Here is a 21,041-nt window from a genome sequence, read left to right as displayed (position 1 = left end):
GTGCCTGGTAGACACATGTGCCTAGTGGCTGCTGTACCAGACAGCACAGGGACCGTGTTCAGCATCCCAGAGCTCTGCTGGGCGGTGCTGCTCCAGGTGGCCCGCTGCTCCAGAGCTGCACGGCCGGCATTTGAAGCTCAGCTCTGCCACTTAGTAGCGGCATTCATTGCTCTGTACCTCAGGTCCCTGGTCTTTAACTTGGAAGTGGTTAAAAATAGTAGTGAAAGTAGTGTTGTCAAAATAATATGTATGTACAAATCAGTTAAAATCATGCCTGGTACAGGGACGCCTACGTGGCTCCGTGGGTTGGGCATCCAACTTCGGCTCAGGTCATGATCTCATGGTTCATGGGTTCGAGCCCCTCATCAGGCTCTGCTGACAGCTCGGAGCCTGGAGTCTGCCTGGAATTCTGCCCCTCCCCTGCTTGTTCTCTCTCTCTCTATCTCTCTCTCTCTCAAGAATAAATAAATGAACATTTAAAAAAAATGCCTGGTACATAGTAAACATCATATAAGTGATGCTATTATTTAAGTACAGCCACCCAAGAAAAGGCATGGGAAGTATCTGGCACATAGGAGGGAATGGCAAATATTTCTTTTTTTTTTTTTAATTTTTATTCATTTTTTTAGACGGGGGTTGGGGGGCGGTGGGCATAGAGGATCTGAAGCGGGCTCTGCACAATAACAACAGAAAGCCTGATGTGGGGCTCGAACTTGCAAATTGTGAGTTTGTGACCTGAGCCAAAGTTGGACGCTTAACCAACTGAGCCACGCAGGTGCCCCAATGGGCAAATGTTTCTATCTCAGGTGTACAAACATAGAAGGCAGAGAAGGAAGACACTCTTATTTGAGTACTATGATTTGTTTTTTAGATATATATGACCATTTAACCGCTTAATTTTTAGCTTCAAAACAAGAGACTCTTTTTAGTCTATTTCACCTTTTATCTACTCAATACAGAATGAGACCCAGAATTCAAAATAACAAGAGAGCTGTTTCAAACCTTTTATGCGCCTGAGGGTGGTTCACCCCTTTCTACTTGTAAATTCCTCACTAACTGAATGGATGGGGATTCTGGTCAGACCCAAACTGCAAACAGGAAGGACTTACATGCTCAGCACTTGCCTATGGCAGGTAGAACCAATTAAGCATTCTAGACACCAGGCTCTGAATACGGAGGCTCATTTGTTGGGATTTTCCTCTATTGTCAAAGTACAAACCACAACTTGGCACATCTCTTTTCCCACCTCTCTTGGTTCTAGAGAGATAGTGCTTCTTACAGATAGAGGACCACAGGCTCATGGACCTCACTGATGCAAAACATAGTGAAATGGGCTCTTCTTGGGCTGATTCTAAACAGCAAGCACCTCTCTACAAAAGAAGAAGGAATAAAAGTATCAATCAGATCGGGGCCGGTGCCTTCTGGGGGAAGGAAAGAAGTCAAAGACACCAGGGAAGCAAGTCCACCAGCCTAGTTTGGCAAGAGGACTTTACACTTTCAACCTGAGCTTCAATCTCAGAGAGGGCGACAGCCTCACACAGGTCAGCTCCAAGCATGGGTCCAGGTGCAGAGATGGCCAAAGAGTCCAGATGGACGTGAAAGTTTGTAAACCATCTAATACTCTACCTCAAGGAATATTTTAATTCTTGTTAACATTAATCAAGCAAATTCTCCCATTTCTTTTTCATGTTGAATTAAAAGACATTTACATAGTCTCTTTCCCCTTCAGGACCACTCTTTCAGCAAAGGCATTCCAGGCATCAAGGCACAATGACTTCTTGACATTGACTCACACTGACCAATACATGGTCACATTAGAATCTCATTCTGTGATTCCATGTAATAATAGACACTGTATTAATAACTAAAAATGTACCAGCAGTAAAGGATCGTCTGGAGGATATGTTCTTCCTTTTAAAATCCCATTGCACTGTGGGGCGCCTGGGTGGCGCAGTCGGTTAAGCGTCCGACTTCAGCCAGGTCACGATCTCGCGGTCCGTGAGTTCGAGCCCCGCGTCAGGCTCTGGGCTGATGGCTCAGAGCCTGGAGCCTGTTTCCGATTCTGTGTCTCCCTCTCTCTCTGCCCCTCCCCCGTTCATGCTCTGTCTCTTACTGTCCCAAAAATAAATAAAAACGTTGAAAAAAAAATCCCATTGCACTGAAGAAGAAAAAAATCACAATAGCTTATTCCTAAAAGAATGATAGGAGGTCACAGTCCAGCTTGCATGTCACACACATACACACACACACACACACACACACACACACACCTCATGCCTCTCACTGCTAGAAGATGAAATCCAAATCTCTTAGTGAAGAATTAAGAGTGTTTTGAGAAGGAAGACTTAACTGTGTTGAATGCCTCTAACAGGTCAAGTGAAAGAGATGAGGGCTAAAATACGTTCATCGGATTTAGCATCATGGAAGCCACTGATGACCTCAACAAAAGCAGTTTTAGTGGCAAGAAAGATGCATATGGGAGAATGGAGAGGGTCCGTGACTGACAAGATATAAAGAAGTGGAGATTGCTCCTAGGATGATAGTCTAAGTGTGGCAATAGTTAAAGAGGGCATAGTGTTTAGGGGAAGAGGAGGGTTTTTACTTGTTTGTTTTACAAGATGAACCTACTGGAAATAATTAGAATTCTTACAATAGTCCATGAAATTATAAGAATTAGTTGCCTGTGGGCAGTGATCAACATGGAAAGAAAGAAAACCAAACTATGAGAAACCAAAGTCATAGGGCTGTGGTATTTGCTTTAGGGGCAGAGTCTATCTTCCCAGCAGGGAGGTTAGCCTGAACTTTGTGTAGAAACCGGGAGAATCCCACCTTCAGGCCCCTGGTGACTCAAACCTGCTATATGAAGCTGATTCTGTAACCAAGTCCGAGCTTTCCCTGGGCCTTAAAATTCTATTTCCAATGTGAAAAGAATGGTAATGATACTGACTAATCTAATTCTATGGAGGAAACAGATCCTAAAACAGTTCTCCATAAAAGATGCATAGACACGTAACTACAAAAATCAAAGATATCTCTTCATGGCCAGAGATAAGAGCATGCTCATTATTCTGGGATCTTCCGTGTTCTGTTTTGGTTTTTAATTAAATAGTTCTCCTCTGATTTTAAAGAGATACATGCTCCCCACAACAAAAATGGAGTAGAAATCACTCCTATAGAAATCATTCCTCCACCACCCTAGTTCCATATTTTTAACATTCTAGCACACTGCCTTCAGAAGGAGAGAATGAAATTGGATCGCACTCAATACACAGTTCTATATCCTTTCTTTGTAGTAGCTTTAATTTAATATAGCCTGAGTGATTTTTGTGTCATTAAATATTATCTTAAAATAATATTTTAATGTTTGTTTACTATTTATTCTTTGAATAGCTCATAATTGATTTGACTCCATCCATAGTTAGGGGCATTTAGATTGTCTCCAGTTTTTACTACTATAAATAACATTGCAATAGGGGCACCTGGGTGGCTCAGTCAGTTGGATGTCCGACTTCAGCTCAGGTCATGATCTCACAGTCTGTGAGTTCGAGCCCCACGTCAGGCTCTGTGCTGACAGCTCAGATCCGGGAGCCTGCTTCAGATTCTGTGTCTCCCTCTCTCTCTGCCCCTCCCCTGCTCATGCTCTGTCTCTCTGTCTCAAAAATAAATAAAAACATTACAAAAATTTTAAATAATGGGGCGCCTAGGTGGCGCAGTCGGTTAAGCGTCCGACTTCAGCCAGGTCACGATCTCGCGGTCCGTGAGTTCGAGCCCCGCGTCGGGCTCTGGGCTGATGGCTCAGAGCCTGGAGCCTGTTTCCGATTCTGTGTCTCCCTCTCTCTCTGCCCCTCGCCCGTTCATGCTCTGTCTCTCTCTGTCCCAAAAATAAATAAACGTTGAAAAAAAAAATTTAAAAAAAAAAAAAAATTTTAAATAATATTACAATAGATGCCCTTGAAAAAAAATTGCACCTGATTATTTCCACATGATTAATTTACTTTCCAAAACATTTAAGACAGATTGCACTCCCATCACCAGTGAATGGAAGTATTGTTTCTTTGACCACCACCCACCACCCCACCACCATCAGCAATGAGTGGTTCTTTTAACCTTTGCCATGTTAATAAGTGAAAATGACTCCTTTTTTGGCATTTATTTGAATACTTGTGATAACGGACATGTCTCATATTATTGAACATTGATATTTGCATTAACGGTTGCTCTTTACTGGGCTCTACGAGGAATACATTCAAACTGAAGAACTTGAAGAATGGAAAATTTTTTAACTCAACAGTTTGGAAGTAAGCACTTTTCAGTTGTATAGCTTATAGGTTGGAAACTCATTTTATTTTTTTAATGTTTATTTATTTAAAGGAAAGAAAGAGTGTGTGTGCACACGCGTGTTCACACACACACACACACATACGCACATGCACACGAGCACACACAAGCAGGAGAGGAGCAGAGAGAGAGAATCCCAAGCAAGCTCCACTGGCAGCATGGAACCAGAGGTGGGGCTCAAACTCAGGAACTATGAGATCATGACCTGAGCCTAAATCAAGAGTCAGCAGCTTAACCGACTGAGCCACCCAGGCACCCCTGGAAATTCATTTTAAACTCCCATAATGAAACCTGGCATTTTTCTGTGATTTCGTGCTGTTGACATTGAAAGATGCACTCGGAGCTTTCAGATTTCTTGAGGAAATGACAGATAATAGGAAAGGAATCTGCCTCCAAAGAATTCTCTGGGCTGTGGATCCAGAATGTACCCTGAGGGCCTGCAGACTAACCAACCCTGCATGCAGACTAACCAACCCTGCATGCAGGTGCCATTCTCAAGAGACTCAGAACTTACAAATGAATAGTGCACCAATAGGACAAAGCACGTCTCCATTTTTCAACAATTTTTCAACAACATGCTAAATTCCCAGGCTATTAAAGTCTCAACTATTTTCCTCCCAGATAGAAAACAAAACAAAACAAAAAAGCAATGAAGCAAACTGAAAAATATACCTTCCGTTCTATGGTTCATACTCTATGACTTAGGAGGTTTCTCTGACTCTCTGGTTGGAGCCTACAAATTGCTGCATGGAACATCTACATCAAAAAGTACAACTCTAACCTTAACTAGATTTTAATATTTTAATACTGTATAGTTTTCATCCAGTCTTCTCTTGATTTAATGAATATAAAAGAATCAAAAATAGATAGCGATAACTTATTTATAATCAGACATACTTATTTTTAGATAATTTAGGTTCCCAAAGGGATCTGTGAAGGCATTCAACAAAAATAATTTTCTCATTTGTAAAATCTGAGACTTGGACCAGTTGATTTCTAAATTTTGTGTTCTGTGATTTTATGCACAAAGAGTAATTAACAAAGAAAGTCATCTCATATTCCAATAGATAATCGCAAGATAGCAAGGGTTGTTACAAACTGCTATTGTAAACTATATCTTTTACAAAGAAATACTTTGTTCACAACAGTCTTTTAAGCACTGTGGAGGAATTTTATTCTACAAATATTTATTGATTGCCTGCTTTGTGCCAGTCCCCGCTGTGGTCCTTAGGTATTCAACAAAAAACAAGATGGACAAAAATCCTTACCTTCAAGGAGTTTACAGTCTAGAGGGAGAATACACACAATGAAACCATAAACAAATAAATATCCAATAAGGATAAATTACTCAAAAGTAAATAAATAAATAGTAGATAAATGGATAGATGGATAGATAGATAGAAGAACATGAGGTAAAGAGTACAAAGTCCAGGCTATTGGTTTTTTTTTTATTATTTCCAGATCATTTTTTAAATCTATTTTTGATTCATACATTACAGCAAAGTATAAAATAAAATAAAAAATCTTTCTCTTTTAATCCCCACTTCCTAATTCAGTTTGTTTTTTTTGGTTTTTGTTGTTGTTGTTGTTGTTTTTAATTTAAATCCAAGTTAGTTAACAAATAGTGTAATAATGATTTCAGGAATAGAATTTAGTGATTCATCACTTACATATAACACCAAATGCTCATCCCAACAAGGGCCCTTCTTCATGCCCGTCACCCATTTAGCCCATCCCCCACTCAACACCCCTCCAGCAGTTTGTTCTCTGTATATAAGTCTCTTATGGTTTGTCTCAAGATATGGCTACTTTCAACTCAAGTAGTTCAGCAGGGTCTCTCCTGCAGAGTGACGTTCCAGCTGAGACCACAATCATGAGAAGGACAGAGCCATGCAAAGACTTGGAGCAAGGGATCCCAGGTAGAGGACACAAGTGCAACCCTTGAAATAACAGGCATATTTCCCGTGTTTCAAAAACAGAAAGCAGGACAGCATGGCTGCACCAAGAAAGAGGCTGGCAGGAGATGTATTCAGGGGTGAAAGAGACACCAGACAGCATAGGGCTCTGTAGACCATTGTAAGGAGTTTGTATTTCATTTCTTTTCCAAAAAAAATAGAGGGTTTTAAGGATACTCTAGCCCTCAAGTGTGTAACAATCTGTGCAAGGCAATTGAAAAATACATGCTGATTTGGGGGGGGTCCGTAGGAAATCAGAGAAGAGGAGGCCCAAGTGGTTAACACACATTTAATGGCAGATGGAGTATGAGCTGAGTTTCAAAAGAACATGAAAAGGTGGATGGCTGCAGGGGAAAGGTCAGAAAAGCAGCAAATAGAAAGGCTAAGAAGTAAAATCACCATAATCAGTGGGGAGACATACTGTTACAATAGATGGTCACTTCATTGGCAGGCTTATTTTTCTGGCCAAATCGGGAGCTCCTGGAGGAACGGGGCCATCTTCTTCCTCCTTCTGTCCCTGCATCTTGCACACATGGTGCCCGACATTTACTACGTGCTCTGAACCCATTAAAGCAGATGGTGTGTATTGAGAGCTGTACAAAGAGAAGAGTGGAGCTGGGTGTGAGGAGTCAGTCTTTGTTAAGAGCTAGAAGTTCACAGAGCATGTAAAGTGACCTACATCAATTAAAATGAAGATTCTGTCCACTTGTCTGTTTATAGCTGTATCGCATGTAAATGGCCATTATCAAAACTTGAAGAGTCCACTTGAAATTACCTGACTTAAAATGCAGACTCTTTAGAGTAGTAGAAATTTCCTTTGGGGGAGAGGAAGGAATCTCAAAGAGACGGGTGAATGGCTTCCAGGATAACTGAATCCACAGTACAAAAAAAGAGTCCTGGGTATCAGTTAAGACACAGTGAATAGGAAAACAAAACTGTTTCATATATTAGCTCCACACCCAAGGGCACGAAGTCAGTTATCCAATTATTGATTTGTGTTTAGTCTCTCCGGGGAGAGTAGCTGTAGGGATGTACCTACTGAAGGATTTTCCTGAGTAACGCTGGGGATGCCAGCTGGTTAATCATGTGAATAATAGCATTTGGAAGACTCCTACAAGAGCCATGCTTCTCCAAACTGGCATGACGAAATGCCCACTGAGGCCAAGTCACCAGGAAGAGTTTTGAGATACATTAAACACCTTTGTCCATTCCCTTAGCTGCTAAGAAAGAGCTTTTCTTTTTGGCCATATCTAAGTTCATTGTAGGTTGTTAAGTACATTTACAGAACATATTGAAACCCATCAACCCAGTCAATACAATAATTTAGGGAGGGCACTGGTTCTCATATTTTAGATAATGTCAGCTGAAATAATATGAACAACCACTAGTGCTCACTATGTATTATAATTATATATTTTCCCTACTTATCCCTAGTATTCATTCCTGGTTTTTTCCATTTTATTTTATTATTATTTTTTATTATTTTTTTCAATTTTTTATTTTTTATTTTCTTAATATTAATTGTCAAGTTAGCTAATATATAGCATATACCGTGCATTCTTGGTTTCAGGGGGAGATTCCCATGATTCATCACTTACATACAATGCCCAGTGCTCATCCCAAGAAGTGCCCTCCTTAATGCCCATCACCCATTTTTCCCTCTCCCCCACAACCAAGAAAAATATATTTTAAAGGAACATTACCACATAGGACATTACCACAAATGCCTTTTTTTCCTTTGGGGATCATCCCAAGCCTGACATGAGAGTGATATCATTCAAAGAAAATCGAGGCAGCTCCGTTCACTTTCTTAAATATGGAGCAGTAGGGAGGGCCCCAGGGTGGAGGAAAGGAGACCCATATTATCCCATTACCTTGTGTGTGGCCTTGGATAAGTCATTTCAGTGCTCAGGCCCGGGATCCATCTATCTGAAAGTAGCTGAATGAATTACTCTGCTAAGGGTATTCTTTCAGAACAATGGGCAAATGTAGTTTGGGTTAAGTTTTCGTTGTAATTAGGGACCGAACTTTGGAGAGAGGGTATGAAGAAAAGCTGAGCCAAGTATTTCCAGAAAAAGAGAGAGGTGGAAGTTTGCCATAGAGTGTAGGACTATGAAGAGATATGTCCTTAAGGAGTATGAAAAGGCATTCAGGCTGAAGAATAACTCCTCCAAAGATGCCCACAACCTAATCTCTAAAACCTGTCACTAAGTTCCTTTACATGATAAAGGGGAAACTTGTGGGTGATTAAATTAAGGGTCTTGAGATGGGGATATTAATCCTGGATTAAATCAATGGGCTGATGCTATCACAGGAGTCCTTACAAGAGGGAGTCTGAAGGACAGAGAGGAGAGAAGACGCCATGCTGCTGACTTTAAAGACGGATCCTGGGACCCCAGTTCCTGATATTCTGTGTCTTGTAGTAATTTATGGCCACAACAGCTACCGTTGAGTTCAGCACATAGTAGAAACTCATTAAATACTTTTAGCAATGATTAATTTAATGCAATTTCTTAAATCTTTTCTATTGGCATGGGAAAATGAACTAATTTTCTTGTGTAATTTTTCCCTTCTGAAAGAAGTGTTCCCCCAAGAAAATCTGGTTAGTGCAGAGTTTTTCATTTCCTCTGGTTTTGCTCATGTTGCCATATGCACAATGAATAACACAAGACACTGCACAGAGACCTGAGACCCTGGACCTACTCTTTCCTAGAGGAAAGAGTAGAAGGGTGACATCAGGCTGTGATATCCTCCCTGACTGGGTTGTTGGAGGAGAAACGTGGTATCTCAGTGCTGAATAATCAGATCTCTGAACAAGCTTCTCCTCAATTCTCCTGCTTAGTAGATGCCAGGCATTCCCTTGAGACTATTTTCACAACAATTGCTGCCAAATACATACACAGATAATATTCTCAACCCCTGAAGGGTTGACAAACAGGGAAGCAGAATGGGAAACGTTTTTAAACAGAAATGTTGTCCCAGACCAGGCAAAGATCAAATATTCTCATAAGGTTAAATATATATATACGTATACATATATATTTTTTAACACACATACGTATGTGTGTATATCCACTCATATATGTATTTGTTTATTTCTAGCAAATAAGGTTAGAATGACTTCTCATTGTTTTGTTGTGCTTGGTGTCAGAAGCAGATGAATTTTGGATTCATACTGGTATTCAAAGGAAATGAATATTCATACCTCTACAGCATTAATCGTGCAAGTACAGGAATGAATATCAGAGTCTTTTTAAGTTTATATATCAGATGCCCAGACTTCTGCCCATTCTGGAAAAGCAGCCTCAAAAAAAAATCATAATACAATTGTTTTGCCTAGTACATAGAAGGGGTTCCGTAAGATAAGTTACGTGATTGTCACAGCTTTTCATATCCTCCTTCATAAGAGAAGTATGCAACCTCATGCATACTTACCTGTCTTCAATGAAAGAAATATACATCCCACCCCTCTAACTTTGAGCTTGGCCATTTGCTTCACCTTAATCCATGGAAACCTGTTGAATTCCAGTCCCAACCAGAAGCAGAAGAGGCATTGCATGTTTCCACCAGTTGCCTGTTCTTGGCCTGTGCCACAAGAGAACAGCATACGTCAGGTAGGGATTGTTCCTTAGTCTGACTCTCAGAATGAGAATACATGTGGGGACTCACAGCCCACCCTGGGGAGAAAACCTGAAGCCAATGCACAGCCTGGAGTAGAGTCATAGCAAGAGATAAATGTCATTGTTGTTACATATTGAAATTTGATATTGTTTGTTACTGCAGCAAAAGCTGATTAATGCACTCAATAACATTTTAGAAACAGAAAAAGAAACAACAAGCTGAATTGGAACAACCTCTTTTGCTTAGCTACTCAATTGTCAGAGATCCAAACTCTCCTTTAAAAGCATTCCAAGCAAAACAAAGCCAGCTGTGCCTGAGTTTCTGCATGTAATGTAAATGGGGTAGCACATTGTTAAGTAATATGGGAAGTGATCAAAAATACTTAAAGTGGGTTCCATCAATCAAACATTTAGAAAATACATAACTGGGAAAATTAGCAGTCTCAAAGTCAGGAATCCTAGTTTTGAAGTCAAGGGTACCTCTGAGTCAATTTGTCAGGCACCAGTATTGCATGATTTAGGACACCCATGTGCATACACACACACACACACACACACACACACACACACACACACACGCAGAGCTAGACTGATCAAAAACATCTTCCTTACTGCCTTGTCATGGTCCCAAAATGTCAACAATGATAAACTGCAGCCTGCCCAAGAAGTATAAATCAAAATGTGATTGATCTAGAAGCTGTACTATGTGAGACACTACTGCTCACTGAAGAAATTGAGGATGTTCAGTCTGGGGAAGATAAAACTCCAAGAGTTATGTTAGTTGCCTTCAAAAACATGAAGCCTGTTCCTGTAAGGAGATTAACCCCAATCTGCATAGATACAGGGAGCAAAACTGAGGATAACAGGAGAAAATTACCAGGACACAGATCTCAATTCCATTCACTAGGATGTTCTTTTAGAATGGGGCAGACCCTGGGACTCAGACACGTCTGTATCTTGCCACCCAGAATCAAGTTACAGTGACTGGCAGGCAAGCCCATCCACAGTCAGGGTGCAAACACAGAGCCGTATCTGGCCAGCGTGGAAAGAATAGAAGAGCAACAGAAGCAAGTACCTCAGCAGAAAATCCGTCATCAGAGACGGGCTGAGCGAGCCGCAGTGAGCAACAGGCATAGAGGTCAGAAGTGGAGCATGTTTTCAGGGATACGGTGATGACTGTAAATGAACCCACCATGTCCTAGGCCCCTCACAGCGTATGTACATCTCGGGGAGAAAAGTCAAGGGCGTAAAAGAATGAGTAACACCCAGAGCCCCAAGCAAATCTGCTAAGAAGCCCATTTCGATAATGAAACATAGGAAAGGAGGAAGCCATTCTCTGCAAGCATGAGAAAGAGAAGAACAAATCCCTTGGAAGAAAAATATCAGGGCACAGTGTGCAGCCAGAAGATACCCAAGGAAGTTTCAGCAGAGAAAAGCCCTGGGTGAGGACTGGACAGCAGGCCAAGGGTCTTCTGAGAACTGCCTAGGGAGGTGGAGGCAGTGAGAGGGGGTGTCAGCAGTAGGGGACAAAAAGACCTGGTCAGGGAGCAGGGTGATGCGAGCTAGTGCTCCCATGGCACCCACAGTGTGCCAGGCACTGTGCTAAAAGCTTCACACATATTAACTCCTTTGCCCCTCACTACAACCCTGTGAGCTAGGTACCGTTATGATCCCATTTTATAGACGGCAAAACTGAAGCACAGAAAGGCTTCATTCAAGGTCACTTAGCTAGTAAGGGCAGAGCCAGAATTTGAACCCAGAGAACTCTACTACTGAATTATGTTCTATTTTATTTTATTTTATTTTATTTTATTTTATTTTATTTTATTTTTAAGAGAGAGAGCGAGCATGTGAGCAGAGGAGAGGAGCAGAGGGAGAGAGAGAGTGAAAGAATCTTAAGCAGCCTCCATGCTCAGCTCAAAGCCCCATGCAGGGCTCAATCCCATAACCCTGAGATCATGACCTAAGCCAAAATCAAAAGTCAGATGCTCAACTTACTGAGCCACCCGGGTGCCCCCTGAATTATGTTCTTAACCAGGCACCAGAAGCTCAGCCCAGAGGAGGAGAAACAGCAGACTGGTGAGGAGGAGGGGTAGTGCAGGACCCCACGATCTGGGACAGGGGAGGGCCTCAGAAGGCTCCTCGAGATCCTATAGTCACCAGGTAGGATTCATCAAACCAGGCACCTTTTACTCTAACCGAAACCTCATTTTGCCAGGGGACATTGATTAGAAGAATTCTGTAGCAGTCGCAACTGCCCAACTCCATGAAGGGGCTGCTTCGATCAGCCCATGTTTCCCACTGCTCCAGATGTTCGGGCAAAGGCTGGACAACTGTTTCTAGGGGACGCGAGGGAGGGATTGTTGTAATCCCTCGGTGTTTTCGCAAAATCAAGCTAGAATGATTTTTGGCCGTTTGCTGTTTTGTTAGTCTTCATTTCCTTCCTCTCCTCACCTCCGAAGGCAAGCTCCAACCTAATTCGATAATCCTACCTCTTCAGTGAACTTCTGAGCCACGATTGTTTTCATCCTGACACAAACCTGCTTTTACCATCATTATTCTTGGAGTCCACTGAACCCTCAGCCACCCTGGCAAACACCACAATGAGGACTCTCTCCTCCCAGAGGCCCTGGAAGCCTTTCTTAGTTATAGCTGTGAAGTATTTTGAGAAACTTGAATTAAAGTGCTAGAGAAAGCACAACACACATTTATTGCTCATCTTGGAAAGACAACAGCAATGAGCTTCCAAAACTATCTTTGATTAACATAATCTAAGGGTAATGAATATGGATATTGTCAATAGTCACTTCGAAGCATGTTTTCTCGTACATTTTGTTCTCTCCGGTAAATTTCCAACCAAGAAAGAAAATGCCCCCAAGTTCCTGTTTGCATCAACAAAGCAAACACTCAGAGGAATTACGCAGAGGGAATAGAGCCAGGAAGGAATGCTCACCACCCTCAACCTTTGTTCCAGTTGGTTCTCTGTGTTTTCACCACGCTTCTAATTATCTATCAAATAAAAGCCCTCACCTCCCTAACAAGCCTGGTTATTTCTCTGTGTCCTTGTGACAGCTTCTGAGGAAGGCTGATCAGAACTAGTGTCCCAGAGGGTGTCTCTAGACCGCACAGCATCCGTAGTCACTGCTTGCAGAAGACAGATGCCAAAAAGCCCAGCTTCCTGCCCAAAAAGAGAAATAGAAAGTACCTGTCAGACTTGTGGCCCCATGTGGGAAATGACAATGTATTTCATGGTCCTCCAGAGAAACAGAACCAAGAGGGCATATACAGATACATACGAGGGGAATTATGATGGGAATTGGGTCCCATGTTACGGAGGCCAAGAAGACCCAGAACCTGCTATCTTCAAGCTGGAGACCCAGAACGGCCGGTGGTATGATTCAGTCTGAGTCTGAAGGCCTGAGAATCAAGGTGGAGGGGCCAGTGGTAGAGAGCCCAGTCTGCATCCAGAAGCTCAAGAACCAGGAGCACCAATGTCCAAGAACAGAAGATGGATGTCAGTTCCAGCAAAGACTGTGAATTTGCCCTTCCTCGGCCTCTCTGTTCTATTCCGGCCCTCAACAGATCAGAAGATGCCCACCCACACCAGGGGAGAGGATCTTCTTCACTCAGTCTACAGATTCAAATGCTAATCTCTTCCAGAAACACCCTCACAGACACAGCCAGAAATCATGTTTCACCAGCTATCTGGGCATCCCTTTGCCCAGTCAAGCTGACACAAACTTAATCATCACAGGAACTATCTGGTTTTCCACACCTAAAGTTTTAGTCTCCCGTGGTGCCATAGGGCAGTGGACCTGACTGTGCCTTGCTAGAACGACCTGGGGAGCCTTAAAGAATCTCTATCCCTAGGCCACACCTCAGACCGATTAAACTGGAATTTCTGTGGTAGAAGCCAGGCAGCAGTGTTTCTGGAAGAACCCTGGACAATTCCAGCACGCAGCCAAGATGGAGAACCACTGCAAAGGGATCAGGAGATCAGAAAACCCTTTTACCCTCCCTCAAAAAGCCGACATTAAGGCCACCTGCATTTACCACTGGCCTTCCCTGCCATGGGGCCACTCTCCTCATTTCTAACACGAGTGACCTAGGAGGCTCTCCCTGGCCTTCCTGACAGTTTATCCCCACACCGCCATGTCCCCTGTCCTCGTGCACAGGTCCTGACACAGGCTGCTGTGGAACTGCACTGGTGATGGTTCTCTGTTTGCTTGTCTGTCTCCTCGGCAGCAGGGCCACACCTCCCGCACCTTTTTACTCCATCCTGGAGCTAACTTATCATCAGGATGTGATTGTTCAGTTAACTGCACAGCAGCTATAATGAGCTTTTAAAAACATAAGTATAGGGGTTCCTGGGTGGCTCAGTCGGTTAAGCGTCCACCTTCAGCTCAGGTCACGATCTGGCAGTTTATGAGTTCAAGCCCCACATGGGGCTCTGTGCTGACAGCTCAGAGCCTGATGCTTGCTTTGGAGTCTGTGTCCCCCTCTCTCTCTGCCCCCTCCCCTGTTCGCAAGCTGTCTCTCTCTCAAAAATAAATAAACCATTAAAAAAAATAAAAACATAAATATTATCATATCACTCACCTGAATTAAACCCTCTGGTGACTTCTCACTGTGCTTACCGCAAACCCCAGCCCTCTTTTGGCTTGCAAGCCCTGTGCAGGCTGATCCTGCCCACCTCAGGCAGGAGGATGGGGAGTAAGGACGTGAACTCTGCAAGCAAGCACCGCAGGGCCAAGTGCGGTGCCATGGGCTCCTCCACTCTGGAGAAGTTACTGGACCTCTCCCGACCTCCTCTCCAAAGGCGGATTTGTTGTGAGGATTAAATTAGCCGGCACACGGTCTAACAGGGCACTGGAATCCTCCTCACCCTGTCCCAGACTTAGTCCCAGGAATGAGCCACAACTGCTCTCCCCCTGGGAGCGCTGACACCTGGCCCGACTGGTTCCCCGTCGTCACTCAGGAACCAGGAACCAATGTCATGGCTGCACAGACCCTCTGTCACCCCTTCGGCAGCCCGTTTCATATCCTTCATGACCCATGTTAGGTTGCTGAGCTGCTATATAACAAAGCACCACAAATGAGGTGTCTATTGCTTATTTATTTTTGAGAGAGACAGACAGACAGACAGACGGAACACGAGCAGGGGAGGGTCAGAAAGAGAGAGAGAGAGAGAGAAATGGAATCTGGCGCAGGCTCCAGGCTTCACACTGTCACCACAGAGCCCAACACGGGGCTCGAACTCACAAATCACAAGATCATGACCTGAGCCACAGTGGGACGCTTAACCAACTGAGCCACCCAGGCACCCCCAAACTAGGTGTCTTAAATATAGAAACATATTGACTCCCAGTTCTGGAGGCTGGAAGTCTGCGATAAAGGTGCAGCAAGTTTGGTTCCTTCCTTGAGGAAGATGTACATTCCGTGGCTTTCTCCCGGCTTCTTGTGGTTTGCCAGCAAATCCTTGGTGTTCCTTCGCTTTTTTTAGATGCATCGCTCTGACCTCTGCTTTCATCTTCACACCTCATTCTCTCTGTGTCCAAATTTCCTCTTCCTACAAGGACACCAGTCATAGTAGATTAAGTGCCCACCCTATTCCAGATGACCTCATCTTAACTGACCACATCTATAACAACTATTTCCAAATAAGGGCACATTCTGAGACACTGGGGGTTAAGACTTCAACATACAAATTTGGGGGAACACAATTCAGCACACAGCATATCTACTCCTCTTCCCTCCCTGGAATGACCTGGTTTTATTTGTCATCCTGTATGTTGTATTATATTCTTTCTTCACTGAACATTATTGTTTATGTTGTCCAATTTTTCTGCAATAGAATAATAAGAAAAATAAAAGATAGGCTTTTCAGATAAGAAGCAAAAACAAACCTTATTCCTTGCATTGTGATTTGGGTGTTCACCTCCTCCCATGCTAGACTTAAAGGTCCATGGGAGCAGGAACCATGTCTTTGCACCCCCAAGCCTAAGACCATGCACGGCACATAACAGATGCTTGGTACCTGCTGAGTTGAAATTAAATAGATATGTACATTAAGTTCCCACAAGAGCTCAAGTGAAGCAATTGTCCTTGCAGTCTTGCTGGGATATATGTGACATGTTTTCTCACGAATCTGGAAATCTTTAAAAAAAAAAAAAAACAGGGGCGCCTGGGTGGCGCAGTCGGTTGGGCGTCCGACTTCAGCCAGGTCACGATCTCGCGGTCCGTGAGTTCGAGCCCCGCGTCGGGCTCTGGGCTGATGGCTCGGAGCCTGGAGCCTGTTTCCGATTCTGTGTCTCCCTCTCTCTCTGCCCCTCCCCCGTTCATGCTCTGTCTCTCTCTGTCCCAAAAATAAATAAACGTTGAAAAAAAAATATTAAAAAAAAAAAAACAAAACCGCTGACACTTCAGGCTCTGAAATGACTCTGCCATATACAATGGCACTCTCCAACTATAGTGATATTTAAGATATGGTCAAGAATTAAAACACAGCATGAAGCAACATTGTCAAATCTAGCTGGAAATTAAACCATTAGATCTATCATCACCCAACCCCTGTGAACCAAACTGCCACATTTCCCCTGATTCTTCTAATTAAGGTTGTGTTTGCAAAGCCTTTAGAAGCAGACGAGTGTTACATTAAGTGCTAAGCAGTATTAATTAATCATATTGGTAGATTACATGGGCTGGAACTTCTCGTAAATGTAAATGTCCTAGGCTTGTCAGCACAGTTCTTGGAAGCAATGTTCAGATGTACTCTAGAAGTTCTTTATAGAATTGTAAAAAGCTCCTGGCTTCGTAGTTTCTTATCATCTTGATATTCTCCACTTTGTCAAAACTTTGGAAACGGTCTAATATAGTAGTTCCCGGTTCTATCAAGCCCAGCGCCTCTTTTCTGTATTGAAGATTTATTATACCTCTCTATAATATTCTGAAGCAAAATGCATGAAAAACCTGCCTATATGTAACATATTTCAGTATGTAAACACTCCAGCAAGCACACATGGGGCTGTCAGATGCTCTCACTATATTAAGAATCCCTGTGCGTGTGCCAATTCCAAATGGTAGGTGCGCATGTGAGATGCAGTACCATGGGTGGTGCTGGAAGGTGGCCTTGAGTTTCAGAAGCAGTGAAGAACTCCTTTTTGGTTCCAAACTAAAGAATTTACAATCATCCTTCAATTTACTCCATAGTTGCATTCCTGGAAAAGTCAACGTACTTGTATTTTAAAACCATCCCTGAAAACCCCCATATGTTTATATATATAAAAGAGAATTAAGTTTGGGGCACCTGGATGCCTCAGTCAGTTGAGCGTCTGACTTCAGCTCAGGTCACCATCGCCCGCTTCTTGAGTTCTGGCCCCGCATCGCGCTCACGCTGAGGTCAGTGCAGAGTCTGCTTCAATCATCGGTCCCCCGCTCTCTGCCCCTCCCCCGCTTGCACTCTCAAAAAATAAATAAAACATTTTTTAAAACTAGGTTTTAGGTTTAGATCATCATAACCAGAATTTTCACCTACAGGAATGTCTGTGAGATCACTGAAAATTGGTTGACACCATCCCACCCAGTTAGCATCTCTGGGGCTCACCCACCAAATGCAAGGAACACCTCCCCCTTTCTCAATCTCTGAGAGCAAAAAAATTGCTCAAAACCTTCTCATTTCATTTGAGAACAAAGTTCCAAAAGGACTCCATGGGTGGGACTGTCTCTCTTAAGGGTCAAAAATCTAATTTTACATCTTTATATTTTAAAAAAAGAGGATATTGTGTCCCCAAAGAATATGCCCCAAATCACAGACCAGGCCTTGGCAGAGTCAGGTAAGAAGCACTTAAGAATTTGGACAAGTGGGAGGCGCCTGGGTGGCGCAGTCGGTTAAGCGTCCAACTTCAGCCAGGTCACGATCTCGCGGTCCGCGAGTTCGAGCCCCGCGTCCGGCTCTGGGCTGATGGCTCAGAGCCTGGAGCGTGTTTCTGATTCTGTGTCTCCCTCTCTCTCTGCCCCTCCCCCGTTCATGCTCTCTCTCTGTCCCAAAAATAAATAAAAACGTTGAAAAAAGATTTTGGACAAGTGGGCATTTTCCATGTGGCAGGTATTATCTTATGCTCTGTTTAGATGCTAATCTAATCTTCACATCAACACTAGGCAGGAGGCTCTATTATCCCCATGATACAGGTGAAACTGAAGCACAGAGAAATGAGATAACTTATCCAAGGTCCTACAGCAATAAGTAGCAGAGCCCTGACTCAGACCATCTTCTTCAGAATGACTTGGGGACACAGTGCAAATAACAGATTGTTATTTAGGACCGGAGGAGGCACAAAGGGGGAAATGCACCCCTTCTGCATTATGAGAACACAAGATAGACCAGTTCGACCAGTTCAGTATACTGACCTCCAAATGAAAATTTGTTCCTGCTTGGTCTCATCTTCTTCCTTCTTGTGTTTTTCCTGCAGACATTCATGCCCAGGAGAAGACTGCTTTGGGTCCCTCTGGACCTTTCCTAAAAAGAAGATCCCCACTCACTAGATGAGTTCCAGAAGCATCCACTAAGGCTTCCATAGCTCGCTTCCTTCAGTTGACCTGCACCGTAACCCCTCTCACACAGGATGAGTGGCTTCCTTGCCTCCCTGGACCCCCGGCGGGTGCAGTGGGGGGCAGCCTGGTATGCCATGCACTCCAGGATCCTGCGCACCAAACCAGTGGAGTCGATGCTGGAGGGAACTGGGGCCACCACAACCCATGGCACCAAGCTAGCCAAGGTGCTCACCACCATGGACCTCATCTCACTTGGCGTTGGCAGCTGCGTGGGCACAGGGATGTACGTGGTGTCTGGTCTGGTGGCCAAGGAAATGGCAGGACCTGGTGTCATTGTGTCCTTCATCATTGCAGCTGTTGCATCCATATTATCAGGTAAGTGCCTCAGTACAGTGAAAGGCCTATGGAAAGTGCACTTGCCAGTCTGTTACCGCTCATCCCGCTCTTCTAGAATATTGAATGGTGAGATGTAAGAAGTGTCACCAAAGAGGTCATCGGGCTCCTTTTTTGCCTTGACTGCCAGGGAGTTCAAGGCTCAATTACAGTAGCTTCCTTTTTCTTTGGTTTTTCTATGCAACTAATTATTCTGGTGCCCAGCTTCCTCCCAATTTCTCTTTCCCTGTCATGTCCTAATGGCTCCGTTTTTATTATAACTCTCCCTTTCGATGGAGGATAGGTCAATCCCTTGGTGGAGATATGGATATAGCTAGGATTATAAATAATACATAAAGGATAGGCAGAGTAGCAAAATGACAAGTCACTAAATCTGATGTGATTGGGACTTGATGAGCCAAAAACTGGCATTGTGACACCCAAGCAGGAGGAAAGCAAGCTAGGAAATGTAAAGCCATCGTGAGAATCACAACGCACCATCTGCCACAAGCACTTCAACAGATTGTATTCTACAGAGGTGGTTCAACGAGCATTATCTCTTTCCTTGAGAAAGAATCATAGAACTCATTTTTTTTTTAAATAAGGTGCCACGACTTACGTATTGATAATTTGTGAAATGGCTCTTCTATTTTCCTTTCCCTCTTCCCTCCTTGTTTCTTGAGCTATCGTCCACAGTATCTTGCCAGGAATGGGTAAACAGGTAACTTGAAAAAGAAGGAAACAACACTTCCTGCTTCCTGATCATAATATTGTGCAAGCCCGAGGCTTTGCTGGGGTTTTGGTGGTGAATCAGGTGGGTCAACTCACATCCTGGCAGGGAATGCATGGTCTCTTCCAAAGCTTCAGAAGCAAGAATGCTGGGGTATATCAGGATTTCTGTGTACAAATGCACATCATCACAAGAAAAGTTCTACATTCATATTGTATATCCAGACTGAACAGCCCCCATCCACGGGGTGTGCGTGGACCAGGAACACACAACCAGAAAGTGCGCTAGTTTATATTTGACATCTTTTTTAACTTAATGGCAGAAATGTTTCCAGACTGATCTTATTTATCTCCCATCATGGCTTACTTTCCTGTTGGTGTTACAACCATCCATTTTCCCGAAGTTATTCTCTAATATGCATGAGTAGCCTAATGATTTCCTTCAGAAAAGAGAACTTTTCTTCTTAGAGATGAAAATAAATCATTCCCACGGATGAATTTTGTGGATACCTCAAATGCTATTAACCTCATTGTGTTCATTTTCAAACTTCTTTGGCAAAGAAATTATTTGGAGGAAGGTGCCAGATTCCTATTCACCATAAATCTAGAGACCTAGAAGTGTTTGCATACAGACCAAAATAGTGATGGTGGGATAAAAGGCAGACATATAAACAGGGCTCCCATCGAAGGCACAGGGCAGGTGGCTAAGAGTCCCGCCTAGTTAATGCGTACTGCCCTTTCTCCTCTTGACCTGTCCTTTAATGACCCCATCCCCAAACCACAATGATTCCTGCAAGCACATCACCCACATCTTATCCTTCACAGTGCTACATTACATTTAGAAACCAGCGCAAGGTTCAGTTGCATTCTGGGAAACTGCCCCCCCTGCCAAGGTCCCCATGATGCTATATAACCCAGACTTTTCTGCTGCTCCTGTGGAGGAGACCCGGCCAGCACTGTGCTGGAGCTAGCTTGCCCCGGCTGCCAAGATCCCTAATTGTGCACACCTCTCCCCACCTTTGCATCTCCGCAAGGTTATGTTGTTAACTTGGAATTGGCTACAGCAGGAGTATTTACACCACAAAAATTGGCAAAGGCTCCAGGTAGAGTTTGTTTGTTTTGGTTGGTTGTTTCACTACCGGCCCGGTCCACTGAAAGCCCTGGAACTGCCCAGTAACTGGTACCTTCACCACTGCACCAGGCACCAAAAGAAAACTCTGTCTCTCCCCCAAGGAGAGACCCCCCCCCCCCACATGTGGCTGCATCCACAACACTTCTCTACACTCTGTGACTGAGGCCAGCCAGAATTCTCCTACAGGCCCCAGCTAGAGCCCGGGCCCAAATAACTTGTGCCAAAATTAGCATTTTTATAACAGAAGTCTTCAACCAGGCGTCTCATTCTGTGATCCTCTGTCACTAAACTAAAGGAAGTCCCCCCCTGCTGCCTTCTTTCCACTCCTGTGTCATCATCCTGGTG

The 21,041-nt window shown here is 43.6% G+C and overlaps 1 protein-coding gene across 2 annotated transcripts in view; it reads left to right on the top strand.

Moving 5' to 3' along the window:
- The window catches only part of SLC7A14 (solute carrier family 7 member 14), a 110,886-nt gene that overhangs the window by 41,151 nt on the left and 48,694 nt on the right, over window positions 1–21,041 (top strand). For both annotated transcript variants that reach the window (XM_086674703.1, XM_086674704.1), the window contains one exon: window positions 18,382–18,838. In XM_086674703.1, coding sequence (XP_086530829.1) covers window positions 18,535–18,838 — 304 coding nt within the window. In that variant the 5' untranslated portion in view covers window positions 18,382–18,534. The remainder of the gene's footprint in view (window positions 1–18,381; window positions 18,839–21,041) is intronic.

The sequence above is a fragment of the Puma concolor genome, chromosome C2, assembly GCF_028749965.1.
Source record: "Puma concolor isolate L17-30 chromosome C2, mPumCon1.1.hap2, whole genome shotgun sequence".
Lineage (NCBI taxonomy): Eukaryota > Metazoa > Chordata > Mammalia > Carnivora > Felidae > Puma > Puma concolor.
The sequence above is the reverse complement of the archived record's forward strand: the minus strand, read 5'-3'. Positions and strand labels throughout refer to the sequence as shown.